Source organism: Anolis sagrei, chromosome 2, assembly GCF_037176765.1.
Source record: "Anolis sagrei isolate rAnoSag1 chromosome 2, rAnoSag1.mat, whole genome shotgun sequence".
NCBI lineage: Eukaryota > Metazoa > Chordata > Lepidosauria > Squamata > Dactyloidae > Anolis > Anolis sagrei.
This window is the reverse complement of record NC_090022.1, coordinates 9,222,584-9,242,343: the sequence shown is the minus strand read 5'-3', so window position 1 is coordinate 9,242,343 and position 19,760 is coordinate 9,222,584. Positions and strand designations below refer to the sequence as shown.

Here is a 19,760-nt window from a genome sequence, read left to right as displayed (position 1 = left end):
ACTTAAACACAATCGGTGCTGACGAAATTACCACCTGTCAGTTGCAAAAGGCCACCCTACTTCAATCTGCACACATTATTTGCCAATACATCACACAGGCCTAGACACTTGGGAAGTGTCCGACGTGTGATCCAATACAACATCCAGCAGAGTGTTCTCATTTGCTGTGGACTAATCTTGTTATATATCATAATAAAAATAAGTTGTTTACTGTAACTGTGCAATGCTCAGTGAAGAGATCTTATATGTTGGATCGTGCAAGGAATCAGTTAATGTGTGTGTGTCAACTGTAAAATAAGATGCATGAAGCTGATTGGTCGGGCAATGCCCGGGGAGCAGGCTGAGTGTGGGACTTTTGGATACTGTTACATTTTTGTTCAGGCTTGAGCTATGCAGGCATTCAGAGGGAAGCAGTGAGAGACAGAGTTTGGAGTGTGCTCTCACGTTATGAGTTGCTGAAGGAGTTTATCCACATAGAGAAAGACCATTTTAAATCTCTCATAAAAGGACATTATGTGAGATGTTGCAACAGATCATATTGTAAATATGTTGTTCTGAATGAAGAAGAGTAAACTTCTAGAGCAGTGGTTCTCAACCTGGAGTCCCCAGATATTTTTGGCCTACAATTCCCAGAAGTCCTAACAGCTGGTAAACTGGATGGGATTTCTGGGAGTTGTAGGCCAAAAACATCTGGGGACCCCAGGTTGAGAAGCAATGTTCTAGAGCATAGTGTCTAGGTCCAGGGAAGTCATGCTACCCCTCTATTCTGCTCTGGTTAGACCACACCTGGAATATTGTGTTCCATTCTGGGCACCACAATTCAAGAGAGATATTGACAAGCTTGAATGTGTCCAGAGGAGGGTGACTAAAATGATCAAGGGTCTGGAGATCAAGCCCTATGAGGAGCGGCTTAAGGAGCTGGGCATATTTAGCCTGAAGAAGAGAAGGCTGAGAGGAGACATGATGAGAGCCATGTATAAATATGTGAGAGGAAGCCACAGGGAGGAGGGAGCAAGCTTGTTTTCTGCTTCCTTGGAGACTAGGACGCAATGGAGCAATGGCTTCAAACTACAAGAGAGGAGATTCCATCTGAACATGAGGAAGAACTTCCTGACTGTGAGAGCTGTTCAGCAGTGGAACTCTCTGCCCCGGAGCGTGGTGGAGGCTCCTTCTTTGGAAGCTTTGAAACAGAGGCTGGATGGCCATCTGTCAGGGGTGATTTGAATGCAATATTCCTGCTTCTTGGCAGGGGGTTGGACTGGATGGCCCAGGAGGTCTCTTCCAACTCTTTGATTCTATGATTCTTGTTCTTCACTGTTCGCCTGCGTGGCATATCTTCTTTCTCTGGCAAGGCAGTGTGTGGGCTGATCAAACGTGAACTAAACGTGGTTTATTTTACATTACGCCACATTATAGGTATCCTAGAAGCACACATAGGAAGTTTTTTTCAAAAGACACACACGGCAGAGTAAACAAAAAATGTTTCTTAGTATTAGCAATTATTCACAAGACTAGAACTCAACAACAACTACAGAGCAAAACAGTGTGTCCAAATGCCCACAGTCCCTCCAATCAAAAGATCCAAGAAAGATATTAAGAAATTCATCATCATCATCATCATTATCATTATATGCATTTATATTCTGCTTTTCTCTCTCTCAAGACCTTTCAAACCAAGTCCTGAACATGGACTCAAAGGCTAAAATGCGGAAGCGGCCGTGTTCTGCCTCAGAAGAACCAGCTGCTCAAAGAGCTCATCCGACAAGCCGTGCCTTTTGACCGTGAAGACGTTGCCGTCCACACTGAAGAGGCGCTCCACCGCAGCGCTCGAGGGCAGGCCCGTGTTATACTGCAGAAAACACCGCATGACCCGGGGGAAAGCGTGCAGGCAAGACACGTCCCTGCTGGAGGACTTCAAGTATCTCAGGACCTCTTCGTCGGCCGTGTCCACGGCGGACTTCCTGCCCCGGGGCTGGATATTAAAGAAGTCGTCTTCCAAGTCGTCTCCTTCCTGGTCCTTCTCTGAAGACGTGTTGCTCTCCTTCCCGACCGTACTCCTGATCTCAGCTTTCAGCAGGGCTTCCATCATGTATCTAGGAGATGGGATAATAATAATAATAATAATAATAATACCATAATAATAATACCGTAATAATAATACTGTAATAATAATAATAATAATACTGTAATAATAATAATACTGTATTAATAATAATACTGTAATAATAATAATACCGTAATAATAATAATAATAATAATAATAATAATAGATCCCATCCTCAGCTGCTACAAGAAGATTGCGCAGACAAACTACAAGCAGAGGTACAACACCGTTGCTCAGATGATCCATTGGAACTTGTGCCACAAATACCATCTGCCTGCAACAAAGAACTGGTGGAATCACAAACCGGAAAAAGTTACAGAAAATGAACACGTCAAGCTACTCTGAGACTTCCGGATTCAGACAGACAGAGTTTTGGAGCACAATACTCCTGACCTCACGATTACGGGAAAAAAAACAACTATGGAGACATTCTTCCCTTCCTTTTTTTCTTCGTCCTTCCCTTCCTTTCATCCTTCTCTTCCACCCTTTCGTCCTTCTCTTTCCTTCCTCCTTACTTCCCTCTCTCCCTTACCTTCCTCATTTTCTTTCCATCCTTCCCTTTCCTTCCTCCCTCCCTTCTGTTCTTCCTTCCTTCTTACCTCCCTCCCTACCTCACTTCCATCTCTCTCTCTCTCCCTTCCTTCCTCCCTCCCTCCCTTCCTTCTCACCTCCTTCCCTTCCTCACCTCCCTCTTTCTCTTTCCTTCCTGCCCTCCCTTTCCTTCCTCCTTACCTCCCTCCCTTCCTTAACTCCCTTTCTCTTTCCATCCTTCCCTCTCTCCCTTCCTCCCTTCCTTCTTGCCTCCTTCCCTTCCTCACCTCCCTCTTTCTCCTTCCTTCCTTCCCTCCCTCCCTTTCCTTCCTCCTTACCTCCCTCTCTCCCTTACCTTCATTTTCCTCCTTCCATCCTTCCCTCCCTTCCTTTCTTACTTCCTCCTTACCTCACGCCCTTCCTCACCTCCCTCTTTCTCTTTCCTTCCTGCCCTCCCTTTCCTTCCTCCTTACCTCCCTCCCTTCCATAACTCCCTTTTTCTATCCATCCTTCCCTCTCTCCCTTCCTTCCTTCCTCCCTTCCTTCTTGCCTCCTTCCCTTCCTCACCTCCCTCTTTCTCTTTCTCCTTCCTTCTTTGCTTCCTTCATTCCTGCCCTCCCTTTCCTTCCTCCTTACCTCCCTCTCTCCCTTACCTTTATTTTCCTCCTTCCCTCCCTTCCTTTCTTACTTCCTCATTACCTCACGCCCTTCCTCACCTCCCTCTTTCCTTCCTGCCCCTTTCCTTCCTCCTTACCTCCCTCCCTTCCTTAACTCCCTTTCTCTTTCCATCCTTCCCTCTCTCCCTTCCTTCCTTCCTTCCTTCCTTCCTTCCTTCCTTCCTTCTTCCCTCCTTCCCTTCCTCACCTCCTTCTTTCTCTTTCTCCTTCCTTCCTTGCTTCCTTCCTTCCTGCCCTCCCTTTCCTTCCTCCTTACCTCCCTCTCTCCCTTACCTTTATTTTCCTCCTTCCATCCTTCCCTCCCTTCTTCCTTCCTCCTTACCTCACACCCTTCCTCACCTCACTCTTTCTCTTTCCTTCCTGCCCTCCCTTTCCTTCCTCCTTACCTCCCTCCCTTCCTTAACTCCCTTTCTCTTTCCATCCTTCCCTCTATCCCTTCCTTCCTTCCTCCCTTCCTTCTTGCCTCCTTCCCTTCCTCACCGCCTTCTTTCTCTTTCTCCTTCCTTCCTTCCTTCCTTGCTTCCTGCCCTCCCTTTCCTTCCTCCTTACCTCCCTCCCTTCCCCTAACTCCCTTTCTCTTTCCATCCTTCCCTCTCTCCCTTTACTCCTTCCTCCCTTCCTTCTTGCCTCCTTCCCTTCCTCACCGCCTTCTTTCTCTTTCTCCTTCCTTCCTTCCTTCCTTGCTTCCTGCCCTCCCTTTCCTTCCTCCTTACCTCCCTCTTTCCCTTACCTTTATTTTCCTTCTTCCATCGATCCTTCCCTCCCTTTCTTCCTTCCTCCTTACCTCACGCCCTTCCTCACCTCACTCTTTCTCTCTCCTTCCTGCCCTCCCTTTCCTTCCTCCTTACCTCCCTCCCTTCCTTAACTCTCTTTCTCTTTCCATCCTTCCCTCTATCCCTTCCTTCCTTCCTTCTTCCCTCCTTCCCTTCCCTTCCTCACCTCCCTCTTTCTCTCTTTCTCCTTCCTTCCTTGCTTCCTTCCTTCCTTCCCTTCCCTTCCTCACCTCCCTCTTTCTCTCTTTCTCCTTCCTTCCTTCCTTCCTTCCTTCCTTGCTTCCTTCCTTCCCTCCCTTTCCTTCCTCCTTACCTCCCTCTCTCCCTTACCTTTATTTTCCTCCTTCCATCCTTTCCTCCCTTCCTTTCTTCCTTCCTCCTTACCTCACGGAGTTCCTCACCTCACTCTTTCTCCTTCCTTCCTGCCTGCCCTCCCTTTCCTCCCATCCTTACCTCTCTCTTTCTCCTTTCATCCTTCCCTCCCCCTTTCTCTCTTTCCTTCCTCCTTCCCTTTCTTTCTTCTGTCACTGGGAAGCCAGTCCTCTCAGCAGGGAGTACTAGCATGTGGCCCCAAGCTAGAAAACTGTACTACGTACCTCCCCCTCCCGAGAGCCACTGGAAGGACACTTCCATGGGAATAATAAACTCTTGATTTGTAGTTTTTTAGAGCAAGAAATAAGAGGTGGCTTTGTGAAGTAACTCAGGGGCAGCTGAACTCCCTGCTATGCGGACAACACAGAGCTCTACGCTATAAACACCCACACATCCAATCCACAAGGTCTTCCCCTAAGTCAGTGGTTCTCAATCTTCCTAATGCCGTGACCCCTGAATACATTTCCTGATGTTGTGGTGACCCCCAACCATAACATTATTTTCATTGCTACGTTGTAACTGTAATTTTGCTACTGTTATGAATCGTAACGTAAATATCTGATATGCAGGATGTATTTTCATGCACTGGACCAAATTTGGCACAAATACCCGATACGCCCAAATTTGAATACTGGTGGGATTGGGGGGGGGGGGGGGGGTTGATTTTGTCATTTGGGAGTTGTAGTTGCTGGGATAAGTTCACTTACAATCAAGAGCACTCTGAACTCCACCAACGATGGAAATGAACCAAAGTTGGCACACAGAACTCCCATGACCAACAGAAAATACTGGAACGGTTTGGTGGGCACTGACCTTGAGTTTTGGAGTTGTAGTTCACCTACATCCAGACAGCACTGTGGGCTCAAACAGTGACAGATCTGGACCAAACTTGGCACAAATACTCAATATGCCCAAATGTGAACACTGGTGGAGTTTGGGGAGAAACAGACCTTGGCACCTGGGAGTTGTAGTTGCTGGGATTTATAGTTCACTTACAATCAAAGAGCATTCTGAACCCCAATGATGGAATTGTTAACTGGGGCACCTTACAGAGAGCGGTCATCCCTCCTGTTCAAGGAGCTCCACTGGCCATTCATCTACCGGACCCAATTCAAGGTTCAGGTTCTTACCTATAAAGCCCTGAATGGTTTAGGACCCGCCTTCCTACATGATCGCATCTCTGTATATGAACCCACACAATCCATTCGATCTTCCAGAGAGGCCCTGCTCTCGATCCCACCAGCAACGCAGACACGTTTGGTGGGGACGAGGGAGAGGGCCTTTTCGGTGGTGGCCCCTCAACTCTGGAACTCACTCCCTAAAGACATCAGACAGGCCCCAACCCTGGCAGTCTTCAGGAGGAGCTTGAAGATGTGATTGTTCAGTGTTCCATTATTCCTTCCCGTAATAATGAATACAGTTCCACATCTTGAATATTGTGTCCAATTCTGGGCACCACAATTCAAGAGAGATATTGACAAGCTGGAATGTGTCCAGAGGAGAGCAACTAAAATGATCAAGGGTCTGGAGAACAAGCCCTATGAGGAGCGGCTTAGGGAACTGGGCATGTTTAGCCTGAAGAAGAGAAGGCTGAGAGGAGATATGATAGCCATGTATAAATATGTGAGAGGAAGCCACAGGGAGGAGGGAGCAAGCTTGTTTTCTGCTTCCCTGGAGACGAGGACGCAATGGAACAATGGCTTCAAACTACAAGAGAGGAGATTCCATCTGAACACGAGGAAGAACTTCCTGACTGTGAGAGCCGTTCAGCAGTGGAACTCTCTGCCCCGGAGTGTGGTGAAGGCTCCTTCTTTGGAAGCTTTTAAGCAGAGGCTGGATGGCCATCTGTCAGGGGTGATTTGAATGCAATATTCCTGCTTCTTGGCAGAATGGGGTTGGACTGGATGGCCCATGAGGTCTCTTCCAACTCTTTGATTCTATGATTCTATAGCACTTTGTCCTCCAAAGCACTTTACATTTCCCTGAGTCTGCTCGTATGCCCTCCACAAACACTAGTATCACCTTTCGCTTATGGCCCAGCATTATTTCCAATTTTAACTCTACATTTGGCCTTCCCACTGTTTTAATTATGTGTTGCTTCTTTAATAATGCTGTTTATTTATTGTCTATGTTTTTTAATTGCTTGTATCGATGTTTTATTGCTTTTGTTGTTGTGCTTGGGCTCGGCCTCATGTAAGCCGGGATTGTTGCACAGCTGGCTGAGTGTCAGCTGCATTAAGATCACTCTGACCAAAAGGTCATGAGTTCGAAGCCAGCCCGGGCTGGAGTGGGTGTCCAGCCATTGTGTAGCCCGTTGTCGACCTTTGCAACCCGAAAGACAGTTGCATCTGTCAAGTAGGAAAATAAGGTACCACCTTGTGTGGGAGGCTAAATTTAACTAATTTATGAGGCCATAAAGAAAGAAGACTCCGGGGAATGTGGAATGCGGAAGAACTTCATCGGTGTCGTTGATGGACGATGAAAAGCAGCAGCTCCCCCGGCGGCCAGAAAAAAAAAAAAGTTAAATAGCCTTTGTCTGTTAAATGTTGTTTGTCAAACTGGCATTGAATGTTTGCCATAAATGTGTTTACTGTAATCCGCCCTGAGTCCCCTGCGGGGTGAGAAGGGCGGAATATAAGAACTGTAAATAAATAAGCCGCACCGAGTCCCTTGGGGAGATGGTAGCGGGGTACAAATAAAGTTAATAAATAATAAATAAATAAAATTGGGCCAAACTTCCCACAGAGAAAAATACTGCATTTTCTGATGGTCTTTGGTGACCCCTCTGACACACCCTCGCAACCTCCCCCCGACCCCCAGGTTGAGAAATGCTGCCCTAAGTTCTTACCTATTTGCCTGGGTGCTTTGGGCTGATTCCAGCCAGTCCACTTTGAAGCGGGGGTGCAGGCACGCCGCCAGAAGCAACTTCTTGTCCTCCCAGATGGGTGCAAACCGCTTCCGTAGGGCTTTCCGCACACCATGCAGAAGCTGGAGGCAGTAGGTGTACCGGACGGGTTTGTTCTCCAAGCCCTGCAACTTGCGGTCAAGGTTGTACAAGGTTGGCAACAGGTACCCCATGAACATGCCGTTCTCCCGCTGCAGGATGTCTAGCGACTGGGCAAGCGGGCTCATGATCTCCGTGTATTCCTGCACTGCCAGGCTCTCGGCCGGCGTGATCCTGGCCAAGGAGCATTGGTCCATGAGGGCGTCCACTTTCTCTGGCATGGTGGAGAGGAGCTCGTTGAGCTGCTTCAGGGCCTCAAAGGTGGAGCTCCACCTGGCCTTCCTGGGAACCTTCAGGTACATCCCACACTGTTCCTGGACATACTCTGCCATCTGAGCAGACTGGCTCTGCTTGGACCACAGATTGCTGCATTTTCCCATCAAGGAACAAAAGAGCTTCCTGAAGGAGCCCAAAGGACTATTCGGAGAAGAACCCGAGACGATGGCCTGTATATCTTCGGTGGCCACCAGGTTGAGGGTGTGGCTGGCACATCGCTGGTGAGGTGGCAACCCGAAATCTATCTCGACGCAGTCTCCGTGTTCTCCATTACCTGCGTCCAAGATCTCAGAGATGGGCACATAGTCCACCTCAGCCTCCTCCTGATCTTCGTCGTCGTCCGCATTGCCATCCATGGCATCTGCTGTGTCTTTGGCCTTGAAACCCCGGAAAGCTTTGACGAAGATGGAGCCGCTGTCTGTGGTTGCGGAAACGACTTTGTTGTGAATCCTGTACTGGACGTGCACGTGGTGAAGGGCTTGGGCCAGGATGTCATACGTGGGTTGGCCTTGAAGGCGCTTGCAAGCCAATGCCCCGAACTCACGCCTGAGAGTCATCGGGCAGATCCAGTGGGCGGTCACTCCCAGAAAGCTCTTCTTCCCATCGGTCCAGCAGTCCGCCGTGACGGCTACGTAGGCGACCGCTCCCATCCGGTGCACCAAGGTTTCTTGCATGCCGGCTGCCCGCTTCTCAATCCGGTCCCTTAAGGTCTTGGCGCACATGACGGTCAGGTCTTTGGGAAGGCCAAGGCGGATCAGTCCAACGAATGTCGGTTTGTCTACTGTCTGAACGGGCAGGGTCTCCTCGACGATGAAATCCATGATTTTCCGGTCAAGGATTCTCTGCGTGACGGTCTCTCTGCCGGATCCCGCTCGCTCAAGGGTGGCCTCCTGCTCTTGTTTGGCCATTTTGAGCAGGGATAAATCGTCGTCGTAATCGACCAGCTTTTCAATATGGCCACGTTTCCTAGCTTTCCTTGCAATTTCAATTGCTCTCAGCTTGTCAGGGTGGGCCCTCTGAGAAAGAAAGGGGATCGGGTAGGAGAACATCAGTCCTAGTGAAAATACCGGAAATGCATATCACATTTTTAAAAATAACAATTAAAAAGTAGCCCAATATAGAGCAAACAACAAAACATAGTTATGATACTGTGAATATGAGGAAGAGCTTCCTGACTGTGAGAGCTGTTCAGCAGTGGGTCTGTAGAACAAGCCCTATGAGGAGCGGCTTAAGGGGCTGAGCATGTTTAGCCTGAAGAAGAGAAGGCTGAGAGGAGATATGATAGCCATGTATAAATATGTGAGAGGAAGCCACAGGGAGGAGGGAGCAAGCTTGTTTTCTGCTTCCCTGGAGACTAGGACGCAATGGCTTCAAACTACAAGAGAGGAGATTCCCTCTGAACACGAGGAAGAACTTCCTGTGAGAGCTGTTCAGCAGTGGAACTCTCTGCCCCGGAGTGTGGTGGAGGCTCCTTCTTTGGAAACTTTTAAACAGAGGCTGGATGGCCATCTGTCAGGGGTGATTTGAATGCAATATTCATGCTTCTTGGCAGAACGGGGTTGGACTGGATGGCCCATGAGGTCTCTTCCAACTCTTTGATTCTATGATACTGGGTTGTTATGAGTTCTCCGGGCTGTATGGCCATGTTCCAGAAGCATTCCCTCCTGACGTTTCACCTGCATCTATGGCAGGCATCCTCAGAAGTTGTGAGGAACTAGGAAAATGAGGTTTATATATCTGTGGAATGTCACCTCGCTACAAAGGATTCCCCCAGGCAGTAAGAAGCCAGACCTTGAAACTGCTAGGCCATTAAATGCTAATCAAGGTGGCCAATTGAAACAATCACACCTACCTCCAACAGACAAGAGTCCTTTCTCCCATGCTGGACTTTCCACAGATATATAAACCTCATTTTCCTAGTTTCCAACAGACCCCACAACCTCTGGAGGTAGGTGTGAATGTTTCAATTGGCCACCTTGATTAGCATTTAATGGCCTAACAGTTTCATCCTACGTCTGTTCACGCCCAGTGTTTATTTAAAAAAAAATAATGTATTACATTTGGCCCAGCCATAAGATTTTAAATTCTCTGTGTTATTGTTTATATGTGAGTTATATTAATTGTACTGTTTTATTTGCTTGCTGCTTTGTTATTTTACTGATGTGTTGTTGGGCTTGGCCTCATGTAAGCCGCCCCGAGTCCCCTTGGGGAGATGGTGGTGGGGTATAAATAAATAAATAATAATAATAGTAATAATAATTATTATTATTATTATTATTATTATTTCACTGCCTGGCTTCTTACTGTCAATTCCATTACATTTTTATTTATATAGATTATCATCAAGATTACTAAGATCGTCTGGAGGGGCCCTGCTCTCGGTCCCACCAGCCTCACAAGCGCGGCTGGTGGGGACGAGGGACAGGGCCTTCTCGGTAGTGGCCCCGTGACTCTGGAACTCTCTACTGCCAGAGGTCAAAACCGCCCCAACAATCCTGACATTCAGGAAACAGGTGAAGTCGTAGTTATGGAGACAGGCTTTCGAAGAATGAGACAACGATCTGGATGGAAGACGGTGTATATTCGATATTCGAGTTTAGTATGACGACTGACCACTGTAGTTTTAAATATATGTGCTTTTCTAGTGTTTTATTGTAATGTGTACTTTGATATTTTACCGATTGTATGTGTTTTTATGGTTGGAAACCGGGCTGAGTCCCTCTTATGAGGTGAGAAGCTCGGTATATAAAACTTTGAAATAAATAAATAAAATAAATAAATTATTACATTTATTATTTTACTCCTTTTATTTTTATTGGAAGGATACGCAAGCACATTTACATTGAAGGTCAGAATAATGTTTTAATCAGAGTTGGACAGTCTAATCTTAAATTACAGTTTTATGTAAATACTAGCTGTCCCCTGCCACGCGTTGCTATGGCCCCTGTCTGTGTATATGTATTTTGTGTATATATGTATATATGTGTGTGTATATATTTGTGTATATGTGTGAATATGTTGTTTTGTGCATGCGTTGTAATGTAATTTTTGCTTTTTGGCTTTTTAAGTCCCTTCTGCTGTGTTTTTCTGTGTTTTTATAAGTGATGGTCACTTGTTGGCCTGATAGTTGTCTTGTGTCCAAATTTGGTGTCCATTCATCCAGTGTTTTTTGAGTTATGATAATCCCACAAACGAATATTACATTTTTATTTATATAGATTCAAAAACATTTAACCTACTGATGCCTCCATTAATGTAATGATATTGGTATCTATTTATATTTTTAAATCATAGAATCATAGAATCAAAGAGTTGGAAGAGACCTCATGGGCCATCCAGTCCAACCCCATTCCGCCAAGAAGCAGGAATATTGCATTCAAATCACCCCTGACAGATGGCCATCCAGCCTCTGCTTAAAAGCTTCCAAAGAAGGAGCCTCCACCACACTCCGGGGCAGAGAGTTCCACTGCTGAACGGCTCTCACAGTCAGGAAGTTCTTCCTCATGTTCAGGTGGAATCTCCTCTCTTGTAGTTTGAAGCCATTGTTCCTTGTTCTAGTCTCCAAGGAAGCAGAAAACAAGCTTGCTCCCTCCTCCCTGTGGCTTCCTCTCACATATTTATAATGTACCCATAGCTGCTGCATTTCCCATCCTCGGCTTATACTTGAGTCAATCCGTTTTCCCAGTTTTTTGTAGTAAAATTAGGTGCCTCAGCATGTACTCGGGTCGGCTTATACTCAAGTATATACGTTACTTACTTCTGGAACCCCACTTAGCACTATTTTCCCAAAACCTTTTTTCCCTTGGATCCTTCTGAGCACTTACCTCCAGGTGTTTCTTCACATTGGAAGCAGAGGTAATGGCCGAGCTCACATTCTTGATGGCCGGCAAGCAGTAGTTGCACTGCACGATGACATTCTTCCCCTTCTGTCGCACAAAGGTGAAGGCCTTCTCGAAGCCCGACCAGGGCACTTGGTGGATGATGGGCGTGGGGATCGCCAGCTGCTCCAAGTCCTGCTCGTACATCACATCCGGGTGCCGTGTAAATGTCGGAGACTTCTCGGCAGTCTGTATTACCAATGGGGTCTCGGGCTCTAGCAGGCTGGAACTTGCTTCGCCGACGTCACTGCCTTTTAGCAAGAGGAAGGAGCCAATTCATTTTATCTACCAGGCACGGGCAAATTTGGGCCCTCCAGGTGTTTTGGACTTCAACTCCCACAATTCCTAACAGCCGGTAGGCTGTTAGGAATTGTGGGAGTTGAAGTCCAAAACACCTGGAGGGCCAAAGCTCAAAAGGATCTCAAAGACCTTACCTAGAAAGTCTCCTTCGTCCTCTTCCCTTTTGACATCTCGGGGCAGATGGCTCTCTCTGGAAACGGATGGCGAGGCCTCCGTCTCGGTGGAACTCGCAGCCGCCTCTTCAAATTCAGCCAATATCTAAAAACACAAGAGGTTATAGTTTAGAGCATGAGAAAGAGGGGAAATTTTGCTGTGATGTGATCAGGGCTTGTTGGAAATCGTGACCTTCCAAGCCTTCACTATTTGTTTGTTAATGTATGTATAGGGGGTTCCAAGTCAATAATCTGGATTTTGTATGTCAGTGTAGAAGAGACTCAGCCTTCCCCATTTCCAACGCAAAGACCATCAGAGAAACATACAAGGGTTGGAAGACGCCACGCAATGAAACCAAAGAATGTTGCATATACCCCATATATAACATACCTATGCTAACTCTGAGCGAAAAGACTCGCCCTTCCTACGTCACGCGCATGCGGAGTGGCGTGAAGGATTGAGCCTCGTATTATATAAAATCCAGATTAGCTGCTTCAAAGTGTAGACTCAGGCTGTGGCGCAGCTAGTTAGTAGCCAGCTGCATTAAATCGGCACTGACCGAGAGGTCATGAGTTCGAAGCCAGACCGGATCACAGTAAGCTCCCAACCATTAATAGGCTAGCTTGCTGTTGACCTACACAGTCCAAAAGGCAGTTGCATCGGTCAAGGAGTTGATCATATGGCAGTGTAGACTCAGGCTGTGGCACTGTCAGGAGCCAATTTCTGACGGCATGAAGACATCGCAAATTCCCTCCAAGACATTCTGACTGAATCATCCTGGCTGCCTCAATTCTCTTTCTGTAACATTTTGAAGCCAGCAGAAGGAGCTTGAAACCTTGTATTGGAACTTGTGAAGCAACAAGTTCTAATAAGGAAACTGAGAAGAGGGGGGAGTTGGGCAGGAAGGGTGTATAAAAGGAAGTGGTGGTAGGAAAAAGTCAGTAGTGTCCTTCTTTGCTGCAGAGATACAAGCAATATATCAATTTCAAAGCAAAACCAGCTTGTGAGTGGTCATTTAATATTGCTATATAGATCCTACAGTCTTACAGGTGCAGCTAGTTAGTAGCCAGCTGCATTAAATCGCCACTGACTGAGAGGTCATGAGTTCGAAGCCAGACCGGGTCAGAGTAAGCTCCCAACCATCAATAGATTAGCTTGCTGTTGACCTATACAGCCCGAAAGAGAGTTGCATCGGTCAAGTAGGAAATTTAGGTACCGTTTTATGCGGGGACGCTAATTTAACTAATTTACAACACTATAAAACCTTCCAGCAGCGTCCTGGAAGGTGAACTAGATTGTAATTGAACTATAAATCCCAGCAATTTCAACTTCCAAATGACTAACTCACTCCCCTAACCCCCCACTATTCGAATTTGGGCTCATTGGGTATTTGTGCAAAATTTGGTCCAGTGAATGAAAATACATCTTGCATATCAAGATATTTACATTAGGATTCATAACAGTAGCAAAATTAGTTATGGAGTGGCAAGGGAAATAATTTTACGATTGGGGGTCACTACAACAAGAGGAACTGTCTTAAGGGGTTGCGGCATTTTACAATAATAATAATAATAATAAACCTTTATTTATACCCCACGACCATCTCCCGCAGGACTCGGTGTGGCTTACAAGAGGCCAAGCCCAAATACATCATAAAACATAACAACAACAATACAACAATAAATAACTCATAACAAAGCAAAACAATACAATAATGACACGACGCAATTAAAAACCTGTGGCAGGGACAAATGTAAGAATTAAAATTTTAACATGCTGGGCATGTCCAGGGAAATAGGTTGGATATTTTAGGGATAGGTGGGCGTGCAGACAGTACTAACTCTCTCATAACGTGCATTTGGGACATATTGCTTGGGAGTCCTTATTCTGGAAAGGCACACTGGAACATTTATTTATTTATTTATTACTGCGCTTGTATACCGCTGTTTCTCAGCCTACATTGGCGACTCAACGCGGTTTACAACACTACAATAATCAACAATATTCAGTTTAAAAAGCATAAAAAACACATACACAATACACAATATTGGGCCACCAATAACAAACCAATGCATCTCTTAACTAAAATCGCAATCCAATTTCATCGTCTGTGATTACCAATCCTTGATCATTGCACCGGATTAACCGAATGCTTGTTCGAACATCCATGTCTTCAGTCTTTTTCGAAACACCATCAGCGAGGGGGCTGATCTTACCTCTATGGGGAGGGCGTTCCAAAGCCGAGGGGCCACCACAGAAAAGGCCCTGTCTCTCGTCCCCGCCAGCCGCACCTGTGAAGCAGGCGGGATAGATAGGCCGAGATATGTTCGGATAGATATGTTGGGCCAGAACTGTTTAGGGCTTTAAAGGCCAACGCCGGGCACTTTGAATTGAGCCCAGTAGCAAATCGGCAGCCAGTGGAGCTGGTGCAGCAAAGGAGTTGTATGCTCCCTGCGTCCCGCTCCTGTTAGTATCATGGCTGCCGCCTGTTGGACTAATTGGAGCTTCCGAGCCGTCTTCAAAGGCAACCCCACGTAGAGAGCGTTGCAGTAGTCAAGACGGGATGTAACCAGAGCGTGGACTACCGTGGCCAAGTCAGACTTCCCAAGGTACGGTCGCAGTTGGCGCACAAGTTTTAACTGTGCGAATGCTCCCCTGGTCACCGCCGAAACCTGGGGATCCACGTCTTCAAGCTCTTTCTAAAAACTGCCAATGTTGGGGCCTGCCTGATGTCCTTAGGGAGGGAGTTCCAGAGTCGTGGGGCCACCACCAAAAAGGCCCTGTCCCTCATCCCCACCAATCGCGCTTGCGATGCAGGTGGGATCGTGAGCAGGGCCTCTCCAGATGAACGAAGAGATCGTGTGGGTTCATCTACATGTGCACAAAAGAAGGGATGAGTCTCGCCTCTCCTCTAGGACGTGCACTTGGGCCAAAATACCTATCTCTTTCTGAACTGTTTCCATTTTATAACTTCACATTATCATCCAATTCCTGTAATATTTTTTTTTAAAAAAAACTTACACAATTAAAACACTTAATTATTTCCTTCTAGTATTTAAGCCTTCTCTCATACCCTCTTTTTCTTCTTCCAAGTCGCATCCTTCTGCCTTTCGTACTCCTGGAATCGGAGGGGATGTCGTACCTAGAAAAGAGGAAGAAGCTGTAAAACATCACAGAAAGAAAGCGGGAGCCATTGGAGCTAATTATCTAAAATCGGGAGTGAGGATGTACAGCAATGGCTACACGTCTGGGATAAGTTCCTTTGTATAACCCTGCATAGTTCCCGGTGTAAGAGGAGAAAAAAAATATATATATATAAAGACTAGCTGTCCCATGCCAGGCGTTGCTGTGGCCCAGTCTGTTGATCTGGACAATAAAGTAATGAGAAAGTGTTGGTTTCTAATATATGTAATTCCTTTCTGCTTGTGAGTAAACAGTATTTCTTGTTGTTTCTTTGTGAGTGTGGATGCCGAGACTGTCTGGTTTGCCTACTCTGGAACATGCAACGTATAATTGTCCTTCTTCAGGGGTCCCTTTCAAATCTATGATACTATATCTGGCAGAAAAAATGCCAGAAAAAATGAAATGCAAAGATACAGAATGGGGGACAGTGCCTGGCTCGAGAGCAGTACGTGTGAAAAAGATCTTGGAGTCCTCGTGGACAACAAGTTAAACATGAGCCAACAATGTGATGTGGCGGCAAAAAAAGCCAATGGGATTTTGGCCTACATCAGTAGGAGCATAGTATCTAGATCTAGGGAAGTCATGCTACCCCTCTATTCTGCTTTGGTTAGACCACACCTGGAATATTGTGTCCAATTCTGGGCACCACAATTCAAGAGAGATATTGACAAGCTGGAATGTGTCCAGAGGAGGGCGACTAAAATGATCAAGGGTCTGGAGAACAAGCCCTATGAGGAGCGGCTTAGGGAACTGGGCATGTTTAGCCTGAAGAAGAGAAGGCTGAGAGGAGATATGATAGCCATGTATAAATATGTGAGAGGAAGCCACAGGGAGGAGGGAGCAAGCTTGTTTTCTGCTTCCTTGGAGACTAGGACGCAATGGAACAATGGCTTCAAACTACAAGAGAGGAGATTCCACCTGAACATTAGGAAGAACTTCCTGACTGTGAGAGCCGTTCAGCAGTGGAACTCTCTGCCCCGGAGTGTGGTGGAGGCTCCTTCTTTGGAAGCTTTTAAGCAGAGGCTGGATGGCCATCTGTCAGGGGTGATTTGAATGCAATATTCCTGCTTCTTGGCAGAATGGGGTTGGACTGGATGGCCCATGAGGTCTCTTCCAACTCTTTGATTCTATGATTCTATGGTGTGTGTGTGAATCATATCTATCTATATCTATGGCTGGATGGCTCTTTGTCAGGAGAGCTTTTAATACATTTTCTTCCCTGGTGAAGGGAGTTGGACTGGGTGGCCTTGAGTATTTTCCATTGGTCATGGGGGTTCTGTGTGGGAAGTTTGCCCCAATTCTGTCATTTGTGGGGTTCAGAATGAACTGTGAATCCCAGTGACTACAACTCCCAAATGTCAAGGTCTATTTTCCGCGAATATCAAGGGAAAACCTTTATCTTAATCTTCATACAAATGTGAGACGATCACAATTAGACCAGGAAAATGTGAGTCAAAGCATATAGGGTGTTTTGTTTTGTTTTTGCCTCTACAGGCAACACCCGTAAGGATGCAAAGGCAAGGAAAGCAGAACCAACACCTGCCATCCTATCTTTAGCTTTTAAATATGAAACAATAAAACTCTACTTTACCAAAGATGTGAGGTTGACTTACTTTGACATGTTTCAGGAAGTTGCTGGAACTGCGTGTGCTCCCCGAGATGGTCTTATTTGGGCAAATCTTGCAGTTGGCTGAGAAGTTATTGCCGTCCTCTTTGACAGTGACGTTTTTGTAACAGAATTCGATGATGAACGTATCCATCCCACCTGGTTGGGTGATAGAATATCTTTGTCTCCATGAAAGTAACCCAGCAAGATACCTTGTAAAGTTTAAATTTACATCCCTCCAATACATTTCATAGAATCCTAGAGTTGGGAGAGACCTCATGGGTCATCCAGTCCAACCCCATTCTGCCAAGAAGCAGGAAAATCACATTCAAAGCATCCCCGACAAAATGCCATCCAGCCTCTGTTTAAAAGCCTCCAAAGAAGGAGTCTCCATCACACCCTGGGGCAGAGAGTTCCACTGCTGAACAGCTCTCACAGTCAGGAAGTTCTTCCTCGTGTTCAGATGGAATCTCCTCTCTTGTAGTTTGAAGCCATTGTTCCATGTCCTAGTCTCCAAGGAAGCAGAAAACAAGCTTGCTTCCTCCTCCCTGTGGCTTCCTCTCACATATTTATATATGGCTATCATATCTCCCCTCAGCCATCTCTTCTTCAGGCTAAACATGCCCAGCTCCTTAAGCCGCTCCTCATAGGGCTTGTTCTCCAGACTCTTGATCATTTTAGTCGCCCACAAAGCAACTGCGTTGTGGGCTTGTCCTTAGCTGCATGGCATATAGTAGATTCCCACAGAGGTGAGATTGTCCCTCTTGTCCTTTGCTGCAGGGCCAGCTAACATCCTCCCAAAGGATTCCCCCAGGCAGGAAGCAGCCAGGCTTTGAAGCTGCAAGGCCATCCAATGCTAATCAAGCTGGGCAACTGCAACATTCACACTTGCCTGAAATAGACAAGAGTTCTTTGGCCATTTGTCAGGGGTGATTTGAATGCAATATTCCTGCTTCTTGGCAGGGGGTTGGACTGGATGGCCCATGAGGTCTCTTCCAACTCTTTGATTCTATGATTCTATGATTCTTTCTCCCACCCTGGACATCATCCCACAGATATTCCTAGTTTCAAACAGACCTCAAAACCTCTGAGGATGCCTGCCATAGATGTGGGCGAAACATCAGGAGAGAGTGCTGCTGGAATTTTGCTAGTCAGCCCAGAAAACTCACAGCAACCCAGAGATTCTGGCCACGAAAAGCCTTCGACAACACATAATAATAATCCATTTTCCCCCTCATTTTTTTCTCTCTCCAGCCACCAGCTCATTGCTTTGATAATAAAACTTTTAGAGTTGGGAAAACTTCTAGTTTTGGACTCAAACTCCCATTAATGTCTATCACCAAACAGTCAGGAGTGCTACACACATACATACATAAACATATAGACATATATAAATACATTCATATATAAACACAAATAAAATTACATATATATATATATATATATATATATGCATAAATAAATAGTATATGATTTTGAAAAGGAAAGAAATACTCAAAGTGGCCAATCAGAGCAATGCAAGCATTGACAGGTAAAGGGCTCAGTCAATGGGTGGCACATGGGACCTAACCCAAGCCTATGAGACTGATTATGGACATGCCTGAAATCAATATATTTTATTGCATTGGAATGGGGTGGGTGGGAGAGATGATCCCTGGGTTCAACCTGGATATTTACAAGGTAGTACAAATCCATCTGCAATCCAGTGGGGTTACTTATGAGTAGACCTGTTTGCAAGGTTGCCTACCTGCAAGGAGTCTTCCTTTCCACGCTTGCAAAAAAAAAAAAACACACACAACAGGAAGGTTGGAGATGAACTGCGCATGCGCCGAGCAATGGCTTTGGCAGAGAAGGGAGAGAGCACCCCCTGCCGGCAGTCCTTTGCATAACACTTGCTTGGTTTTAACCCCTTGAACTCCTGCCTTCATTTTTTTTCTTCCCTATTAGTTACTATGTTTTCTGGGAGTCACTCTGGACCGTGCTCTGACCTACAAGGAGCACTGCCTGAACATCAAGCAATAAGTGGGTGCCAGAAACAATATCATACGAAAGCTGACTGGCACAACCTGGGGGTCACAACCAGACACAGTGAAGACATCTGCCCTTGCGCTATGCTACTCTGCTGCTGAGTACGCATGCCCAGTGTGGAACACATCTCACCACACTAAAACAGTGGATGTGGCTCTTAATGAGACATGCTGCATTATCACGGGGTGTCTGCGCCCTACACCACTGGAGAAATTACACTGCCTAGCCGGTATTGCACCACCTGACATCCGCTGGGAAGTAGCAGCCAATAGTGAAAGGGCCAAGGCAGAGACATCTCCAGCTCATCCCTTGTTTAGGTATCAGCCAGCACGTCAACGACTTAAATCAAGAAATAGTTTTCTAAGATCTACAGAGACACTCGCTGGAACACCTCAGCAAGCGAGAGTCCAAAAGTGGCAGGCTCAAACCCAGCACCTCAACCAATGGCTGATACCAAATGAAAAACTCCCTCCTGGGCACACAGAAGACTGGGCGACTTGGAAGACAGTGAGCAGACTGCGCTCTGGCACCACGAGATGCAGAGTCAACCTCAAGAAATGGGGCTACAAAGTGGAATCCTTGACATGTGAGTGTGGAGAAGAGCAAACCACTGACCACCTGCTGCAATGCAACATGAGCCCAGCCACATGCACAATGGAGGACCTTCTTGCAGTGACACCAGAAGCACTCCAAGTGGCCAGATACTGGTCAAAGGACATTTAACCAACTACCGAACTCACAAGCTTTGTATTTTTCTGTTTGTTTCCTCTGTTCTGTTAGAAATGCAATATAATGGACTGGTTGCTCTGACACGACAAATAAATAAATACTATGTTTTCTGGATTAGTGGGTTTCTGTAAAAATTTCCAGCCTGT

General features: G+C 46.2%; 1 protein-coding gene across 1 annotated transcript; it reads right to left on the bottom strand.

Moving 5' to 3' along the window:
• Positions 1-1,370: 1,370 nt before the first annotated feature.
• LOC132765997 (uncharacterized) lies at positions 1,371-18,663 on the bottom strand. Its single transcript, XM_060760311.2, has 7 exons — positions 18,605-18,663; positions 16,865-17,016; positions 15,142-15,210; positions 12,050-12,173; positions 11,562-11,866; positions 7,306-8,753; positions 1,371-2,093 (listed from the first exon to the last, which is right to left on the bottom strand). The coding sequence occupies exons 2-7, from the start codon at positions 17,009-17,011 to the stop codon at positions 1,700-1,702; spliced, it is 2,487 nt and encodes an 828-aa protein (XP_060616294.2). The 5' UTR covers positions 17,012-17,016; positions 18,605-18,663; the 3' UTR covers positions 1,371-1,699.
• Between the last annotated feature and the right edge of the window lie 1,097 nt (positions 18,664-19,760).

What these genes read in the sequence shown, in the direction of transcription:
- LOC132765997 (XM_060760311.2), bottom strand. Translation starts at nt 17,011, where the DNA reads ATGGATACGTTCATCATCGAATTCTGTTACAAAAACGTCACTGTCAAA. An exon ending in GGACGAAGGAGACTTTCTAG is followed by an intron (nt 11,867 to 12,049) that starts GTAAGGTCTTTG and finishes TCTTGCTAAAAG; the next exon opens with GCAGTGACGTCGGCGAAGCA. An exon ending in CAAAGCACCCAGGCAAATAG is followed by an intron (nt 2,094 to 7,305) that starts GTAAGAACTTAG and finishes CCCATCTCCTAG; the next exon opens with ATACATGATGGAAGCCCTGC.